Here is a 16000-nt window from a genome sequence, read left to right on the forward strand (position 1 = left end):
TATCAAAATTAAATAGTAGGATGTAAACCACAATTACAAGATTAGAAAAGAAAGAGAGAAAAATTAAAAGGTTCATTGAAATGATTCAAATTTCAGATCTCTTGAAGATGATTACTCGTTACTAAGTGTTACTCCAGATAATGAGAATACACAATGAACATAACAAAAAATTTATAATAGTCGTTAAGATATAACTGAAAATAATAAATCTAAGAATTAATCTCTACGTACAAGTGGTTTGCGCTTATAAGTTTTACAAGTATGAAAAAAACAAAATCCACTAAAAGCCCACGTGCCTCTTTAACAGACTTTTAAATTAATTCAAATTAATTAACACGCAAATATATAACTTCTATTTTTCAAAAGATTTTGTTTCATTTTTTAAATTTTTTTGTCAAATTTGTTGGATCTTCTTATTCTTTCGTTTTTTTTTATTTTCATTGTTTCTAAAATCAAGTTTTGAAATTGTTGTGAAGATAATGGAATTTCAGAAATACACCCAAACAATTATAGAAATACACTCAAACGAATACAGAAATATCTCTAAACAATTACAGGAATACACCCAAACGATTACAGAAAGGATTACAGAAATGCACTCAAACGATTACAGAAATGCACCCAAAGGATTTAAGAAATACACCGAAAACATGAGGGAGATAGTATATTTCTTCTTGAAATTTTTTAATACTTTGCTGGTTAAGGATGAGGCACATGGCAGAGACAATCTAGAAAAAAAAACCTAGAAGGATAGTAAAACAGTACCTTGAATAATGTTTTTTCGTTTTTTCTGGTGATTTTTGATGGAGATTTGTATATTTTCTTATTGATTTCTTCTACTCTTAGCAAGGAGTTAGAACGCGTCTTTTGTTTCATCGGTTGAATCTTGATAGTTTGCGTTTTGACTGAGGAAGAAGAGAAAGAGTGCGAACGCGTGCATTGGACGCTCAATTTTAAAGGAATGGTGCTCGTACTTTTTTCTTGGACTTAGACCAACTTATTTAATTTATAAACCAACAAGACTTGTATGTGTAGCAAACCTCTAAGTCTAATTATCATAACTCATATATATACAATACAAACTAACTTAAATATTAGAATGTCTTTAAAAAAAACCTTTCCTAGCATTATTTGCAGCTAAACGAATTAGCTGAGCTCCTGTTTTCTTATAAGCTCATCAATACTCCAAAAATATATTATTAATATTTGATGTTTTTATAAAAAGATTTGGTCATTTTTTATAAATATTATAACAAAATTTAATTCTTTTAATAATTTTAGTATTAATTTTTTGTATTGATTTAATATTTCTAACGGTTTTTTAAGTAATTTTCTCTTTATTATATGTTTTATAATGATATATTTTGGTTTTTTGCTTAATTGATCTCCAAAATTTATCTCCTCCAAAATTTATAGATCTTTTCCTTTTGAAATCTAGAGCGACGGGCTTTCCAAGTCACCCACCGAGCACCCGGTCACCACACGTCTCTGACAGTCAGACGGCAACAGCCGAACAGCTACGAGGTAGAGACCAGAGTCTCCGGTTGCAAGTGGCGTGTACCCCTCAAACACGCACAAACACAGTCATTGCGCTCTCTTTTTCGACGGTTACACTCCGATTTTTATTTTCCCTCTCATTCCGTTGAGAAAAGTCCCTTTCACTCCTCTATCTCTCTCTCTCTCTCTCTCAAGTCTCAACACGCTCTTTCGTGCTTCTTCTTCTTCTCTCACTCTTCTGGAAAAATCACTTCACAAAAGAAGAAGTACAACAACAATAACAATACAGTGAAGAAGAGAAGAGAAGAAGCTTCTAGAACCGATCCTAGCCGTTGAGATGGAGTTTGGAGCTGCGACGGCAACTTTACCGAAGAAGCTATCGAGCGGTTACGGTGTAGCTGGAAGATCGGCCTACGACGGCGTTTTCACAGCTCCGGTAAAGCTCAGAGCTCCTAGTTTCTCTACTCGATTCGATGATTACCGTGAGATTTTCGGTGCCGGAGGTGGAGGAGGAGGATCGCTAGGTTCTTCTATTCCGATTCTCGAGCTTCCGGAGCTCAACGAAGAGAGGAGCAAAATCAACGAGGTTCGGCGCTCGCAGCTCGATTACTCTGCAGTCTTCGGCGGGTTCCGGAACCTGGACGGTGCTGTGCGTTTTGACGAGCTGGCAGCTGAGCCTAGGAAGAAGAAGCAGCAGGATAGCTTCGCCAGTGGAGCATCAACGCGGTGAGTTTTATTTTATTTATTTTTTGCTTGTTCTTGCTTATACGTTAGGGTTTTTATTGATTTTACTGTGGAGTTTGAAAATCGTCCTATAAGCATGCGTTTTGTTGTTTTGGCTTTGAACTCCTCATTCGAATCGAGAATGTTTGCGCTTGGAATTTGTTTCTGATACTTTTTATTTTTGTTCTGAGTTTTGACCGTTTTGTCGGTCATGTGATTTGCTTCTGAGAGAAGAAAATCAAATTGATAGTTTATTTTATTGAGTGGATAGCAAAGTTAGTGATTCTGATTGTTACTTCAATTTTCGAATCTAATACTTTGCTTAACTTGTTGATCCATTTCGCGGTTCCTTTCACTATACTTCCATTCGAGAATATCTTGTTCGCTAAGGTTTGAGATAGACTAGGATTATCATTTCGAAATTTATTCATTGATTTAAGTAGCTTTTCAAGCACAATTACTAAAAATGCATTGTCAAGGTCCCTAGTTGAACCATCTTTGATTACACTGTTCTAACCTAGCTAGTGGAAGTTCAGGCTCCTGCATTTGGAATCTGTACGTGCTTTGTAGCCAGATGCCACTGTGAGGAGGCTAAGATAAACATGCTGTTTTACAGTATATTATACAATATACAGGTCTTCATTTTACAGTTTAATTACATTAAGCTCAGGCAGCTGACTAGAAAGGCGACTGTTTATACTTTATATCTCTTTAAATATGTCTTGATAAATGCTGTGGTATTAAGTAGGACAAAATGAATTCCTGGCCTGGCTGGAAATATTGTACATCATTAATTGTGTTATGGGCCCAGTTGACCTTAATGCGATCTGATCTCATTGGGTCCTGTGGAACTGTTTGTCTGTAACCAAATATATTTGGAGCATTTTGAATGTTAAGCAGAGTAGCAGATTCATAAACTGGTCATTTGAGAAGATTTTTTCTTTTTTCTTTTTTTTTTTCGGGGGCGACGCTGGCCCGGGGGGGGGGGGAGGGGGGTTGGGGACCCTGCCTTTTGTAGTAATTAATAAAATAAATGCTAATAATCTTGTTAGAACGTAGAATGCAGACATTTATAATAATGTTATTCTTAACTTATTATTCTGCAGGAGCAAAACCAATAGAGATGATCAATCTTACAAGGGAGACACTACTAATTATTCGAAGGAAATTCCAGCGGTATCACGGTCATCAAATGATGGCAAAATGATCAATATGTCATATCATAAAGTTAACCAGGGAAGTGAAGATGGAACGAAGGGGACAACTCATATTGCACATCCTATCCCTGCCTATACTTGTTTGGTTGAAGAAGTCAATCCAGTGAAGATAAACAGAGCTAATAAGTCCACACCAGCTGCACAGGATGCTTATTCCAGTAATCATCATTATAATGAAGGGACAAAGGAAGTTGGATATCGAACTGGTGCTTCATCTGATATTGCCAAGAAACAGTCCTCCAACAATGGAGTAAAAGTTAAAAATAGATCCAGTTCTGTTGATCTTTTTTTTTATGCATGTGAGACTAGCAGTGGAAGTAATGGAGCACATCGCATCAAAGTTCCTCCATCAGACCATATCTCAGGCGATAGTAGCAACCTTGATGCTATGAGATCAGCAGCAACCAAATGCCAGACATCTAAAAGTGACTCGCCTACAGGTGCTTCCCGTGCTGATTCACCATCATACCTGGATGATTTGGTAGACTCAAATTCTGAGGCTGCCGCTTCTGTAGCTGCTTTACGAAAGGCAATAGAAGAGGCTCAATTAAGATTGAAGGTCGCAAAAGAGTCATTGAGAAGAAAGAAAGGTTTTCCTGATCGTGTGAAGCGGAAGTCTAATATTGACCTTAAAGCCAATGTGAAAAAGGAGGCTGAAGTCCAATATAAAACAATGAAAATGGAAGAGATTAGGATGAGGCAAACATTTGGAGAAACAGATGCTTTGCCACAAGTTTCTTCTGAGGTAGGAAGGCCAATGAGGAAAGAGCGAGTAAGATCAGATGCTGGGGCTAAAGAAATGTTTGTTTCTGCGCATGAAGCTCAGAAGAAATTGCATTCAACTAAAACAAAACGTTTGGAAGAGGTCGAGCACAAAGAAGCTGATCATAATGCAAAGGTTGTTGAGCCTAAAGAGGCAGAAATTAGTAAGAAATTGCCGCATAACAAGAACACAGATCATGACTATGAGAAGCCAGAAGAGTCTGGCCATACAATTGAAGTGGTTAAGGGATATAGGGAACAAGAAAAGGTCCGGGTAGGTGATGAAGCATGTGCAGGTGAGGAACTTGCCTGTGAAACCAGGCATAGTAATCAACTAAAAATAGCTGCAGCTAATCGAGCAAGCCTACACAAAGAACATGTCAATGAAACTAAACATAGGTGTCAAGAAGTTATAGATGAAACAAAGCTGGTTCAAGTGGCATTTGATAGTGGAGAGCTCCACAAGAAATTAAAGGTAAATGAAGATGGTGAAGCTGATAACATGGTTACACCAGTTCATGATCCAGAGGACCTCGAATGCAACTTGGATGAGCAGGGGTTAATAACGAGAAATGAAAAACAAGTTGCTTTCAAGCCTGATGATGATGGAAAAATGGAAGAAGCATTCCCTGAGGTGGAAGAATGTAAACAAAATGTGAGAGCTGTTGAGCAGCTGAGTGAGATTGAGAAAGCCATCGAGGAGAATGCTGAATTGTCCGATGAGCAGGAGGAGTTGTTTTGGCAGAAAGACAATACAATAGCATTCAGTCCTCATGTTTCATACTTGGAAAGTGTGGTAGGAGACATACAGAACTCAGCATGTTTAGAGGACAGAAAGAATATGGACGAAGCTGGATTTTTGGAAAAAAGTATAGACACGGAAGATTCTTGTCAAAGACAAGGCACCGAGAATAATTGCAGCAACATTATTGTGCAGGAAATACAGGAGGAGATTGTGGATAATGTTCTTGATGAGGAAGAAATTTTTGAAAGAGTTTCAAAGAATAATGATTTAGATGAAGAAGAAAGGGTTCAAGACACCATAACAAGGGAGGATGAACTTGAAGGAGGGTTTATTCTGGTGGAAGAAACAGAGAGGGAAATGGAAGATAACAAGGAGTCGGTGGACATAACTGGAGTGGCTCAGATTGATCCTAACTACATGGAGACAAAAGCAAAGGAAGCTCGAGCTGGCAAGTCAACAGAAACTAGTTCTAGCAATGAGCTCAATGAAACTGAGAAGTTAAACGATATTCAGGTAGCTGATACAATTATTGAAAACGATGAAGCTTTCAAAGTAACTCCTGTGGTTTATCCATATGATGTGCAAGATGATATAATGGTTGCGCACGATGCTTCATTCCAACAAGATAAAGATGAAGAACCAGAATCAGTTAAGGCAAGAAGCAGTTCCTTGGAAGAACATGCAGCCGAGACTTCTGTCTCCAATCAAGATGTCCTTGAACTCAATGAAGGAGTAACTAAAATGCAAGGTGCAAGTGCAACAGTCATCTGCGAAGGAGCTGATACAAATATTGGTGAAACTGACGTGAAGTGTAGGCAAAATGATGATAAATGTTTGGAATCTACAGAAAATGACTGCAATCTGGCATCACATGATGAAGAAACAACTGCTGAGCCTGTAGAATTCTGCATTGACACAAAGGAGGCTAAGGTTACATCAGATGAAGAGGTACATGAGAATCGATCTAAGTTCTCTGATGAGGAAAATTTTTTTGACTATACTGAAGTGTGTGAAATACCTACTATGTCTGAATTGAAATCAAGCGGAGAAGAGGAGGTCGAAACAATTCAGAGTAGTCCACAGGAGATCCATCAAGCACCTGTGACAATGGAAGCAGAAGAAACCAAAGCTAATCCGCAGAAGCTAGAGCTGGAAAAGGAAGACCTCAAGAAAATTGATGAAGGAAAGGAGAGAGAAAGGGTAAGACGAAGAGAAAGAGAAAAGGAGAAATTAGCTGTAGAAAGAGCAATTCGTGAAGCTCGTGAAAGGGCATTTGCTGATGCCAGAGAGAGGGCTGCTCTGGAGAGAGCTGCTGCTGAAGCGCGGAAAAACATCGATGTGCGAGAAAGGCCGGGAAAAACTACTGGTCAAGCAAATGAGAAGACACTAGCCGAGAAGGCCGCTATGGAAGTGAAACTTAAAGCTGAACGTGCTGCTGTGGAGAGAGCAACTGCAGAGGCACGTGCACGTGCCCTAGAAAGGGCACTATCTGAGAAGGCTGCCTCTGAAGCAAGAAATAAACATGACAAGTCAGACCAGTATTCTGGTGCTTCCAGAGATAATGGAGCGAAACAAAACTTCCAATCAAAATCTTTCAGCTATGGTGGTATGTGATGTTAAATATTTTGCTACAGCTGACTCTTCTTAGCTACATTTATTCTTTATTCTTTATTCTTTTTCCTTTTTCCTTTATTTAATAGTATTTTCTGCTTCAATTTTTATTGATTCTCTACAAATTGTATTTGCTTGGAGAAGTTCGAGATTCTATTGATTTATATGATGGAGCTAGTGGCGATTCTGCTCAAAGATGTAAAGCTAGGTCTGAGAGGCACCAGAGAATAGGGGATCGTGTGGTATGGTTTTCGGTTTGCTCAGATTTTTCATTTTGGGATACTTATTTGTTCATATATCAAATGACTGGATGTCTGGATTTATCACTTCTATTGCTTTTGGGATAGTGCAGGCAAAGGCTCTTGCGGAAAAAAATATGCGTGATCGTCTTGTTCAGAAGGAGCAAGAGGAGAGAAATGTAATTTGCTATCAAATCATTTTCTTCCAAAAAATAATAATTATAGATAAACAAGTAACATCTTGCAAGCTGTGTGCTTCCCATGTTTCACATTGTCTTGCACAATCTTATCCTGTGTCGTGCAGAGGATAGCAGAAGCTCTAGATGCTGATGTTAAAAGGTGGTCCAGTGGGAAGACAGGAAACTTGAGGGCATTGCTTTCAACATTACAATATGTATGTGTTAACATTCCAAATAGTTATAATTCCTTGATGATGGATAGCATATGAACTTGCCATAGATATCTTTTTCCTACTGTTCATGAATCTCATCCCTATTATTTTGGGACAAGCTTTCATTTTGTATTTGATAATAAGCATCAATGATTCGATGTTTTCTATTAGAAAATGTCACTCATTAAATACGACCAAATATTGCCTTGCTTTAACCTCATAAATATATTTAGTTATCTTAATTCCAAACCATTGGCTTCCCTCTATGGATCCATTATGCTGAGGAAATTTACTATTTTGCCCCCCTGCCAAATCTTTGTTATTTTGCAGATCCTTGGGCCCGAGAGTGGCTGGCAACCAATTCCTTTAACAGATATAGTAGCCACCAGCGCTGTAAAGAAAGCTTATCGCAAAGCAACTCTTTTCGTGCATCCTGACAAGCTGCAGCAGCGGGGAGCAAGTATTCAACAGAAGTACATTTGTGAGAAGGTTTTTGATCTTCTAAAGGTTCGTCCTCTTTGTCCATCTATATATATAATATATATATAACACGGATGCATGTTCAACCTACAATCAAAATAAATGTTTGGTAACTTGATTTTTGTTGTGGAAAAAAACGCTGCTTCCCAGAGGTTAATCTTGTTTGGGTAAATTATTAAAATATATTATAATGAAGGATGTGATAATTTTAAGTTGAAAAAATATTTTATATGCATGCAACTTTTTGAAATTTATGATCATAAATAGGAGGTGATTTGAAAATTTCTTTTTATTGACATGGTGATTTGAAAATTGTTATGATTTATATTGACTTCAAGTATTAAATATAGAGGAATATTAGAGAACTATCAGAGCTTATTGTTTTTAGCCATCAATTAGCCATCAAAGTTAAAAATATGGGATAATGTATGTTGTGTGATTACAAGACTAACAGAACTAGACTAAAAGAATTGATGGCTAAGTGATGGCAAAAAATAATAAAGTCTGATGGTTCCTTAGCATTTCTCTTAGATATAAACGTATATTCTATACTCTTCTCTTTTAGCGTAATTTTACCATATAAAAGTAGTTTCTTTTAGTAAACTATAATTTTTGTCCTTGAATTTTGTCAAAAATATCCTAAGTTTTATTTTGTCCCAAAAATGTTCAATTTGCATCAAATATTTAAATTTTCAAAATATTTATGACAAATCCAACAATAATGCATGATAACTATGTTAGATTTGATTGTGCTGAAAGTTATTCTTGTGAAATTGTTGTTGAATTGATCTCAAGTGTTTTGAAAAATTAGCCATCAGGAATATATTTGATGCAAGTTGAAAACTTATGGGACAAAATCGAAACAAAATAAAATTTAAAGATATTTTTAAAATTTTTAGCAAATTTTAGAAAAAAAAACTATACTTTATCCTTTTTTAATATATATATATATATATAATAAAAATTATTTAAAAATCAGTTTTCAACTAAATCATCCAAAGAATAATTAATTATATTGAAAAACAATTATATGAATTTAAATGATTTTTGAAGAAAGTTAAATTTTTAGTTTTTCTTAAATATCTTAGCGCCATTTTCCGCTTCATCTTTTTACATTCTCAAGTTCGGTGTGTTTTAGTAGTAAATCATTATTTTATCCCAAAAATAAAATAAAAAATAAGTCTTGTGACTCGCCTTTAAAAATTTGTATCTTAAAGGGAAGTTCGTTAAACTCATTTAAAAAAAATGCATTAGACCTTGGATGAAACCTGTTAAGTATATCTTTGGTGTGATTTGTTCGTGTTTGAGGTCGGGGTTTGGTTTGGTTAGTTTTATCGCACCAAAACTGAGATGGCTAATGTAAGGGAAGATTGACGGTGAGCATTTTACTACATTTTACGTTTTACTGAGATCGCAATTGTATATTACATTATTATCTATGAAGAATGTTTCTTATCTTAATCATTGAAGGAATGAAGTTCCAAGGCCATTGATTTTTATTGTCTCCAGGAATCTTGGAACAGATTCAACATGGAAGAACGATAGTTGCTCACTGCACATGGTGGGGATAATTCTTGCGGAAGTGTATGCTATGTTCAATGAAATGAAAAGTAAGCTTATTGTAGGAAGGCCTATAAGTTAAACTTTCAATATATAATTTAATTCATGTAGCGTTCTCCATTTCTTGTTCCCCCACCCAAGATAGGCTTTTAATCAAGTAATAAAAGAGTAAAGATAGCTCAGTCATTCAGGATTGGGCGATTGGCTGAATCTGGCCATTTGATTTAACCGGTTTTTGAATTACATCACCATAAAAACTTATTTTTAACTATATTTTTCTATTCCATTAATAAAAAAAAAACTATACAATCATGTAAACAATGAAAATAAAATTTACTAGATAACTTGATGAATTTTAATTAAGAAAAATTATTAATCTCAGTTTATTCTCTAATATCTAAGTAAATAAAATATAGAGCGTTTCTTTTATCATTTGATGTTTCTAAAAAATGATTTAAAAATATATTAAAACTTTTTATCATCAGTTTTTAATTAATTCATAATGTCACAATTGCATTATAAAATGCAACTGTGTTTGGGCCCTAGGCTAGTTCTCAAACTCCTAGATCTGTCTAACGCCCGACAACTAGTTGATGTGATCCTATGCAAACTTCCATGGCACACTCCCTAGTTTAGTTACTGACTTACTGTTAAATGCTACCATGATGTAAACATCTTTTAATTGTAATTAAAATAAAATAAATGATTTAAGTGATATGGTCGATATTTACCTATTTCGATTTAAGTCGTATCAAGAAATTTTGAACTCTAGAATGCAACTAAAAAATAACAATGTTACAATACCAAAATGACATTTAAACACATCAACCATTGACTAACAAATGAGACAAAATTTTGGCGAGTACAAGGACCAATATATTAACTTCGAAGACCTGATTGATTCATTCATGATTCAACCAATTTCTAAGAATCAAAATGAGCATTACCTCAAAATAAAAAAGAAAACCGTTTTAACTTATTTAGCTCATAATTTTTGTAGTCTTTGGAAATATTGTAAACTTTAGTATTAACATTGCAAAAAAGATTCGATTCTTTCCTATGAAAAAACTATAACAATTTTATTTTAGGATTCTAAATTTATATACTTAAATAGAGAAAATAACTCAAACTGAATTTATTTTAATGTAAAGGTCAACAACATCTAAATAGAATGATTATAAGAAGCTAAATTCTTTTAGAACTATTTTTTAACTTTAAACAATTCCTTTTTGTAAAAAACTAAAATTAAAGTTGAAATTAAAGTTTACTGTAATTTTTACAGGCCAAAATGGTTATTTAAGACTTTCAACTATTTTCAAGAAACTACTAAACTAGTTTTCAGTATTTTAATATCTTACTAATATTTATTTTGAGATATTGATCCGATGTAAGATTAACCTTTATCGATACTTAACTGACCTAGAATCAACTCCACACTTGTACATCACACCATAAATATAAATATTTCTCCTACATGATACAATTTTTTGGATAAAATCTTAAGAATGTTTTCCGAATGATAAATAAAATGCTAGTTTTAAATAACTAAAAGCTTACTTAAATTTTATTCGTACCATAAAAACTCAACTAATATAATAGAAGCAAAGTATGCACTAGAAAAAGTTAATGAAGTGAAAAAGTAAATATTTAATCATCATTGATTTTGTAATTAAACTCCATTGTCTTGATTCAATGATAATTAGACCATCACTTTTTCACTTTAGAAAAACTTGATCCAACTACAACAGATAAACATTAATATTACCTCAAATATTTAGTCGACGGCTGAATTTCGGGGTATATCTTTGCCCTCAACGATACAAAATGACTTAAAAACAGTACGCCACCTGGTCCATTCCAATTTTCAAAACTCAAAACTGATCAAGTGACATCAAATGGCAATCCGGTGGCTGATAACAACAAACGGAAGCACAAGCGGCTACAACATAAAATCACCCAGCTCAAATTGCTAATTTCCCTAAACACTCGAGTATTATACTATACCAAGATCAGATGAGTGAGTTTACTTGCCAAGCACATAGAGCATTATGGCATTCTGTGCGTGTAATCGGTTCTCAGCTTGCGGGAACACAATTGAGTTTGGAGCTTCAATAACTTCATCCGTCACCTCCACCCCTCTTTCTGCTGGTAAGCAATGCATGAAATACGCATTTGAGCCAGCTATTTCCATAAGAGTTCGATCCACCTGCAAAATGGCATTGTTATTTCCTGCCAAACGCTACATCCATTCAATCATGCCACAGCATTTGTAAAACAGATAGTCAATAACAGAATAATAGCTGATGAATCCCAATTTTATTTTATTTTTCTCAAAACACCCAACCAGTTCCAATTTATATTGTTGCTATTATTCATTCAGCAATTTATTTCCTAACTATAAGTATGAAAAGCCAACTGGGCTGGTTTCTAAATATTCAGCAAGTTTCTGGAAGCATGTTGATTCCGATGCATTTGATATTGTAATTAGATACTTTGATTATCAATTATTGTCTTAATTGTTCATCACAAGATCTATGCATAATTCAAACACTATACTTCCTTATCTCAGAAGAACACATTTCTTTTTAATTGACTTATGAGTTATGACTGGTACCCACAACTTCATCCACCATTTGAGCAAAATCACAACATACAGTAACAATAAAAAGTTCTATCAGAATGTGCTATATTTGTGACACGTTAAACCTGTTATCATATATTTTCTGGCTGAAATATCATATCAAGTACCTGAAATCCTTTAAACACTTGACGGCGGTATGCAGCCTCTTCCTTTTGTCCCATGCTGGCCCAGACATCTGAATAAACAACATCAGCTCCTCTGACAGCTTCTTTGGGATCATTAGTTATCTCAATTTTGCTGATTCCAGCCTGCCGTGCCTTCTCCACAGTTTTCTCATCAGGTTCAAAACCCTTTGGGCAGGCACAAATAAAGTGAAATGGAACTACAGCTGCCAGCAACAACCATGAATGGACAATATTATTTCCATCTCCAACGTAGACAACCTGTCGCATATTGTAAATATGTTCATATGATTATTCTTCTAAGCAATGCCAAGAATTGTGAACAAGAAAGTTCATTAACATAGCAATGTAGCCTAACCTTGGTGCCTTCCAACCGACCAATATGCTCAATAATAGTGAGGGCATCAGCCATTATTTGACAGGGATGGTTGTAGTCTGTCAATCCATTGACAACTGGCACAGTTGAATACTTGGCAAGATCAAGTATGTCCTGTAATTAAACAGGAAGAAGGCAACCATACTATTTTATTGACAGAAAGATCAATCACGTACAGAGCGGAAATACTTTCATCTCACAACAATCATAACTGGGGCCAATAATCACAAAGCAGGTTTCTTTCAATATATTACCCAAGTTACTAAAGCCACATATACAGTACCAATAATCATTATTCCAGGAGAACCATTTGTAGGTATCACACTGGCATGTTCAGTCCAATCAAAGAAGCATTGCAATGTGTCAATGTCTACTGGGAAATACTTTTCTTTGAGCAAGCACAATACCCCCAGCAGGTACCTAGCTTAGTCATGATTCTAATGCATGTTATGCATGCATAGAAGTCCAAAAGAACAGTAACGAAGAATAAAAAAATCTTGAAACTACCAGATTGCTGTTTATGAAAAATCAAGGAACGGACGACGACACAAAAACAGTGCATCTAATAGCTACCATACATGATACCGACTGAATGTAATGAACAGTTAGATGAGTCCTACAACTCATAATAATGCATCAAGAAAAGTTAATCAACAGAGGAAGAGAACAGATAAAGAGAGGAGATGAAGTTGGGGAGAGAGAAAGAGAGGAGTCAAGATAATAGAATATTGCAAAAAAAAAAAAAAAACACCAACACTCTGTAAAATTACACATAAAATTCTACCAAAGAAACTTTGTCACCAATGTTTACCTGCTTACCAAACTCATGCTTAATATCTAAATCCAGAAAATGAAGAAGTAATCAATAAACAACCGTATTTCTTATCAAATATACATAACTCACCATCATACCTGATGAGCAAAAACACGAGCCATGATTATATCATTATAGCGAGACAAAACACGAGCAACATCTCGAGTCTCCTCTCGCTTGCCCATTTGGATATCATCAGGTCCTAAATATATAGCATGGCCACCTAACAATGAAAAGCCAGTCTCAAATGAAACACGCGTTCTCATTGATGGCTTTGCAAAGATCATTGCCAATGTCTTCCCTTTAAATGGTTGAAATGTCCTGTCCCCTGATTTAATTAATGCCTTGACCTCAATGGCTCGATCCAACATATTTAAAATAGTGTCCTTATCAAAGTCATTTATGTGAAGAAAATCTTTCTTCACCTCGGTTTTTGCTGCATAGTTCAGGAAAAACGTAAGATTTGATAATAGAAGGCATGAATTTGCTGGATTCACGATAGAAATGGACTAATTAATCTCTTGAAAGGTACAGAATTATAATTACAGTGTTCATGTCATGCATCTAAATTTTAAAATTAGAAATACTCCATGATAAGTGGTACACTAGATATGCGGCATGTCTCGTTGGAGGTTTGGATTGCTACATGCAATTAAGATTTACTTAAACAGAAAATTTTCTAAATATATATATAAAAGAGAAGGGGGGGAGCAGGGAAGATAGTCACGTCTGAAAGAAAAAAAAAAAAAAAAAACACATACCATTTCATACCACACATCAGAAAAATACACATATAACATGAAGAACATAGTAAAAAGTGTATACCGCAATGGATGGATATGTTTGTTACTTGAAGTGTATTTCAGTAAACTACAACCAAATTATGTAAAATCTACCATGTTCTGCCTTAGTCGAAAGCATGGAGGTCAACATTATTAGGATATTTGCATGAGTGGAATGTAAAAGAGAAGCAAGAAAAACAAATGCAAACAGACAATAAAATGAGGATGGGACATAATGGAAAAAGACGTTAATGATATTATCTACGTCTATTACCTTAGATGAACATATAGAATGGTTTTGTAAATGTTTGGGACCATAATGAAATATATCAGAAAGTAATTGTGATTTCTACTGTTTTTTCCATTTTCTTCATTATTGTGGATGGAAGAACATAAAATCATTTTGAAACATCATTTCCACTAATTTTAAGGAGTAAAAGTTTGAGCATAAACAAGTGCCAAAGTAACACCTCAATCACTTCTATTTCTTTCCTTTTTCAAGCAGCTTCTTCAATTACTTTTCTTTCGATTTTGTTCACAAAAACCTGAGAAACCATTCATCCAAACAAGTTTTACAGAAAACTAAATTATACTAAACAGATGCTTCATAGTCGTAGGTCCTTATTGTTGCATGGGCAAAGGACAATAATGAATAATCCAAACTCAACTATTTGAGCACATAGTCGTAGTACAGTAAACTCTCATTTTAATTCTTGATGTTGTAATTTAGGAAATTTTAATTCTATGTCTCTGTTACAGATTATAGACGAATTCAAACCTAACAAATACAGTTTCAAGGATTAAGCTGTCTCAGAGTACAAAGCTAGAGAAAAATATCAAGGACTTAAAAGTAAGTCTTCTAAAGTCAAGAACTACTGTGACCTACGCAGACTATTTTAGGATTAAAGTAAAATTCACTTATTATCAAGTATAGTTTCGATTAAAATTGCAGAAGATTTTTCTCGCACAAAGGATTTCTCAGCAGGATTTTGATTATAAGCTATTTTAAAATTTAGAGCAAAAGCTGATCTAATCCACACATGCAAACAAAATAAAAACAGAACTCCTAAAATAGAACAAGAGCATTTCCAGAACCCTAACTCGATCGGCTGAAATTATAAACTGAATCGAAATCGAAATCTGTAAGTAACTTCAGTGTTCAGTGTTCAGATTTAGAGCGAGTGAGATTAACAGATTTTCAAACTGAATTAAGTTGAGATCATGAATCACATTCATCCACAAACGGAAACCGTTCACCTACAACGAAACAAGAGCATTTCCGATTTCATAAACCCTAACTCGACGAAGCTGAAAATCGTAACCTCAGGCGCTAAATCGAAACTCTACAACTAACTTCTAAGCTTCGTAGCGAGATTTTGTTTAACTGATTTAACATAGGATTGATAAGAAGCCGAAGAGTAAGAACGAATAATTCTGTTACCGGCGAGAGGAGAAGAATCAGTAGAAACGGCGGAAGCAGCAGCGCATGAGATTTTGAGCGGAAACTGAAGCGGAGAAGGGAAGGAAGTGCGAGGATAACGAACACATTGACGGCGGCGAAGGACGGAGGAAGAGGGGGAGAACGCGGAGGAGATAGAAATCGTAACCGATGGAACGGAGAAGTTGAAAGAAACTAACGCCATTTTTTTCGCTGTAGAGCTGAGCTAAGTAACACTTCAGAGAGTTCACACTTCACACACACTGCTGCCTTTGTTTTCTTTTACTACTCTTGGTGATTGTGGTTCTTCGTTTTTATATATAAACTAGTACCTTAGACCCTGCGATGCACGGACTTATATTTTAATTTGACATGATTAATTAAAAATAGTGTTTTATAACTATAGTTTTTTTAATTTTAGTATAATATTATCATCATTTAATTATGTAATTTTATATTTATTTAAAATAAAATATAAATAGAACATTTTAAAATTTATAATATTCTTGAATCATAAGAAAAAAGACATAAAAAAATAAGAATATATATAGTGTTAAACTATATTGGTAGCATATCAATTTTGCACTAAACTTTATATCAAA

General features: G+C 34.8%; 2 protein-coding genes across 2 annotated transcripts; one reads left to right on the forward strand and one right to left on the reverse strand.

Annotated features, from left to right (window-relative positions):
• The first annotated feature begins 1374 nt into the window (after positions 1–1374).
• On the forward strand, positions 1375–9453 carry LOC112697989 (uncharacterized). Its single transcript, XM_025751418.3, has 7 exons — positions 1375–2223; positions 3327–6550; positions 6700–6797; positions 6908–6973; positions 7099–7188; positions 7516–7692; positions 9175–9453. The coding sequence occupies exons 1-7, from the start codon at positions 1835–1837 to the stop codon at positions 9208–9210; spliced, it is 4080 nt and encodes a 1359-aa protein (XP_025607203.1). The 5' UTR covers positions 1375–1834; the 3' UTR covers positions 9211–9453.
• Positions 9454–10955: 1502 nt separating this feature from the next.
• Positions 10956–15733, reverse strand: LOC112697990 (ornithine carbamoyltransferase, chloroplastic-like). Its single transcript, XM_025751420.3, has 5 exons — positions 15402–15733; positions 13277–13614; positions 12347–12478; positions 11974–12249; positions 10956–11431 (listed from the first exon to the last, which is right to left on the reverse strand). The coding sequence occupies exons 1-5, from the start codon at positions 15601–15603 to the stop codon at positions 11249–11251; spliced, it is 1131 nt and encodes a 376-aa protein (XP_025607205.1). The 5' UTR covers positions 15604–15733; the 3' UTR covers positions 10956–11248.
• Positions 15734–16000: the final 267 nt, after the last annotated feature.

This window comes from Arachis hypogaea, chromosome 6, assembly GCF_003086295.3.
Source record: "Arachis hypogaea cultivar Tifrunner chromosome 6, arahy.Tifrunner.gnm2.J5K5, whole genome shotgun sequence".
Classification (NCBI taxonomy): domain Eukaryota; kingdom Viridiplantae; phylum Streptophyta; class Magnoliopsida; order Fabales; family Fabaceae; genus Arachis; species Arachis hypogaea.

Excerpts from the sequence above, each read along its gene's own strand:
- LOC112697990 (XM_025751420.3), bottom strand. The coding sequence starts at position 15,603 with ATGGCGTTAGTTTCTTTCAACTTCTCCGTTCCATCGGTTACGATTTCT. Across the intron at positions 13,615-15,401 it reads TGATTCTTCTCCTCTCGCCG|CAAAAACCGAGGTGAAGAAA; the intron begins GTAACAGAATTA and ends TGAACTATGCAG. Across the intron at positions 11,432-11,973 it reads AAGTGTTTAAAGGATTTCAG|GTGGATCGAACTCTTATGGA; the intron begins GTACTTGATATG and ends GCCATTTTGCAG.
- LOC112697989 (XM_025751418.3), top strand. The coding sequence starts at position 1,835 with ATGGAGTTTGGAGCTGCGACGGCAACTTTACCGAAGAAGCTATCGAGC. Across the intron at positions 6,798-6,907 it reads AGAGAATAGGGGATCGTGTG|GCAAAGGCTCTTGCGGAAAA; the intron begins GTATGGTTTTCG and ends GGGATAGTGCAG. Across the intron at positions 7,693-9,174 it reads AGGTTTTTGATCTTCTAAAG|GAATCTTGGAACAGATTCAA; the intron begins GTTCGTCCTCTT and ends TATTGTCTCCAG.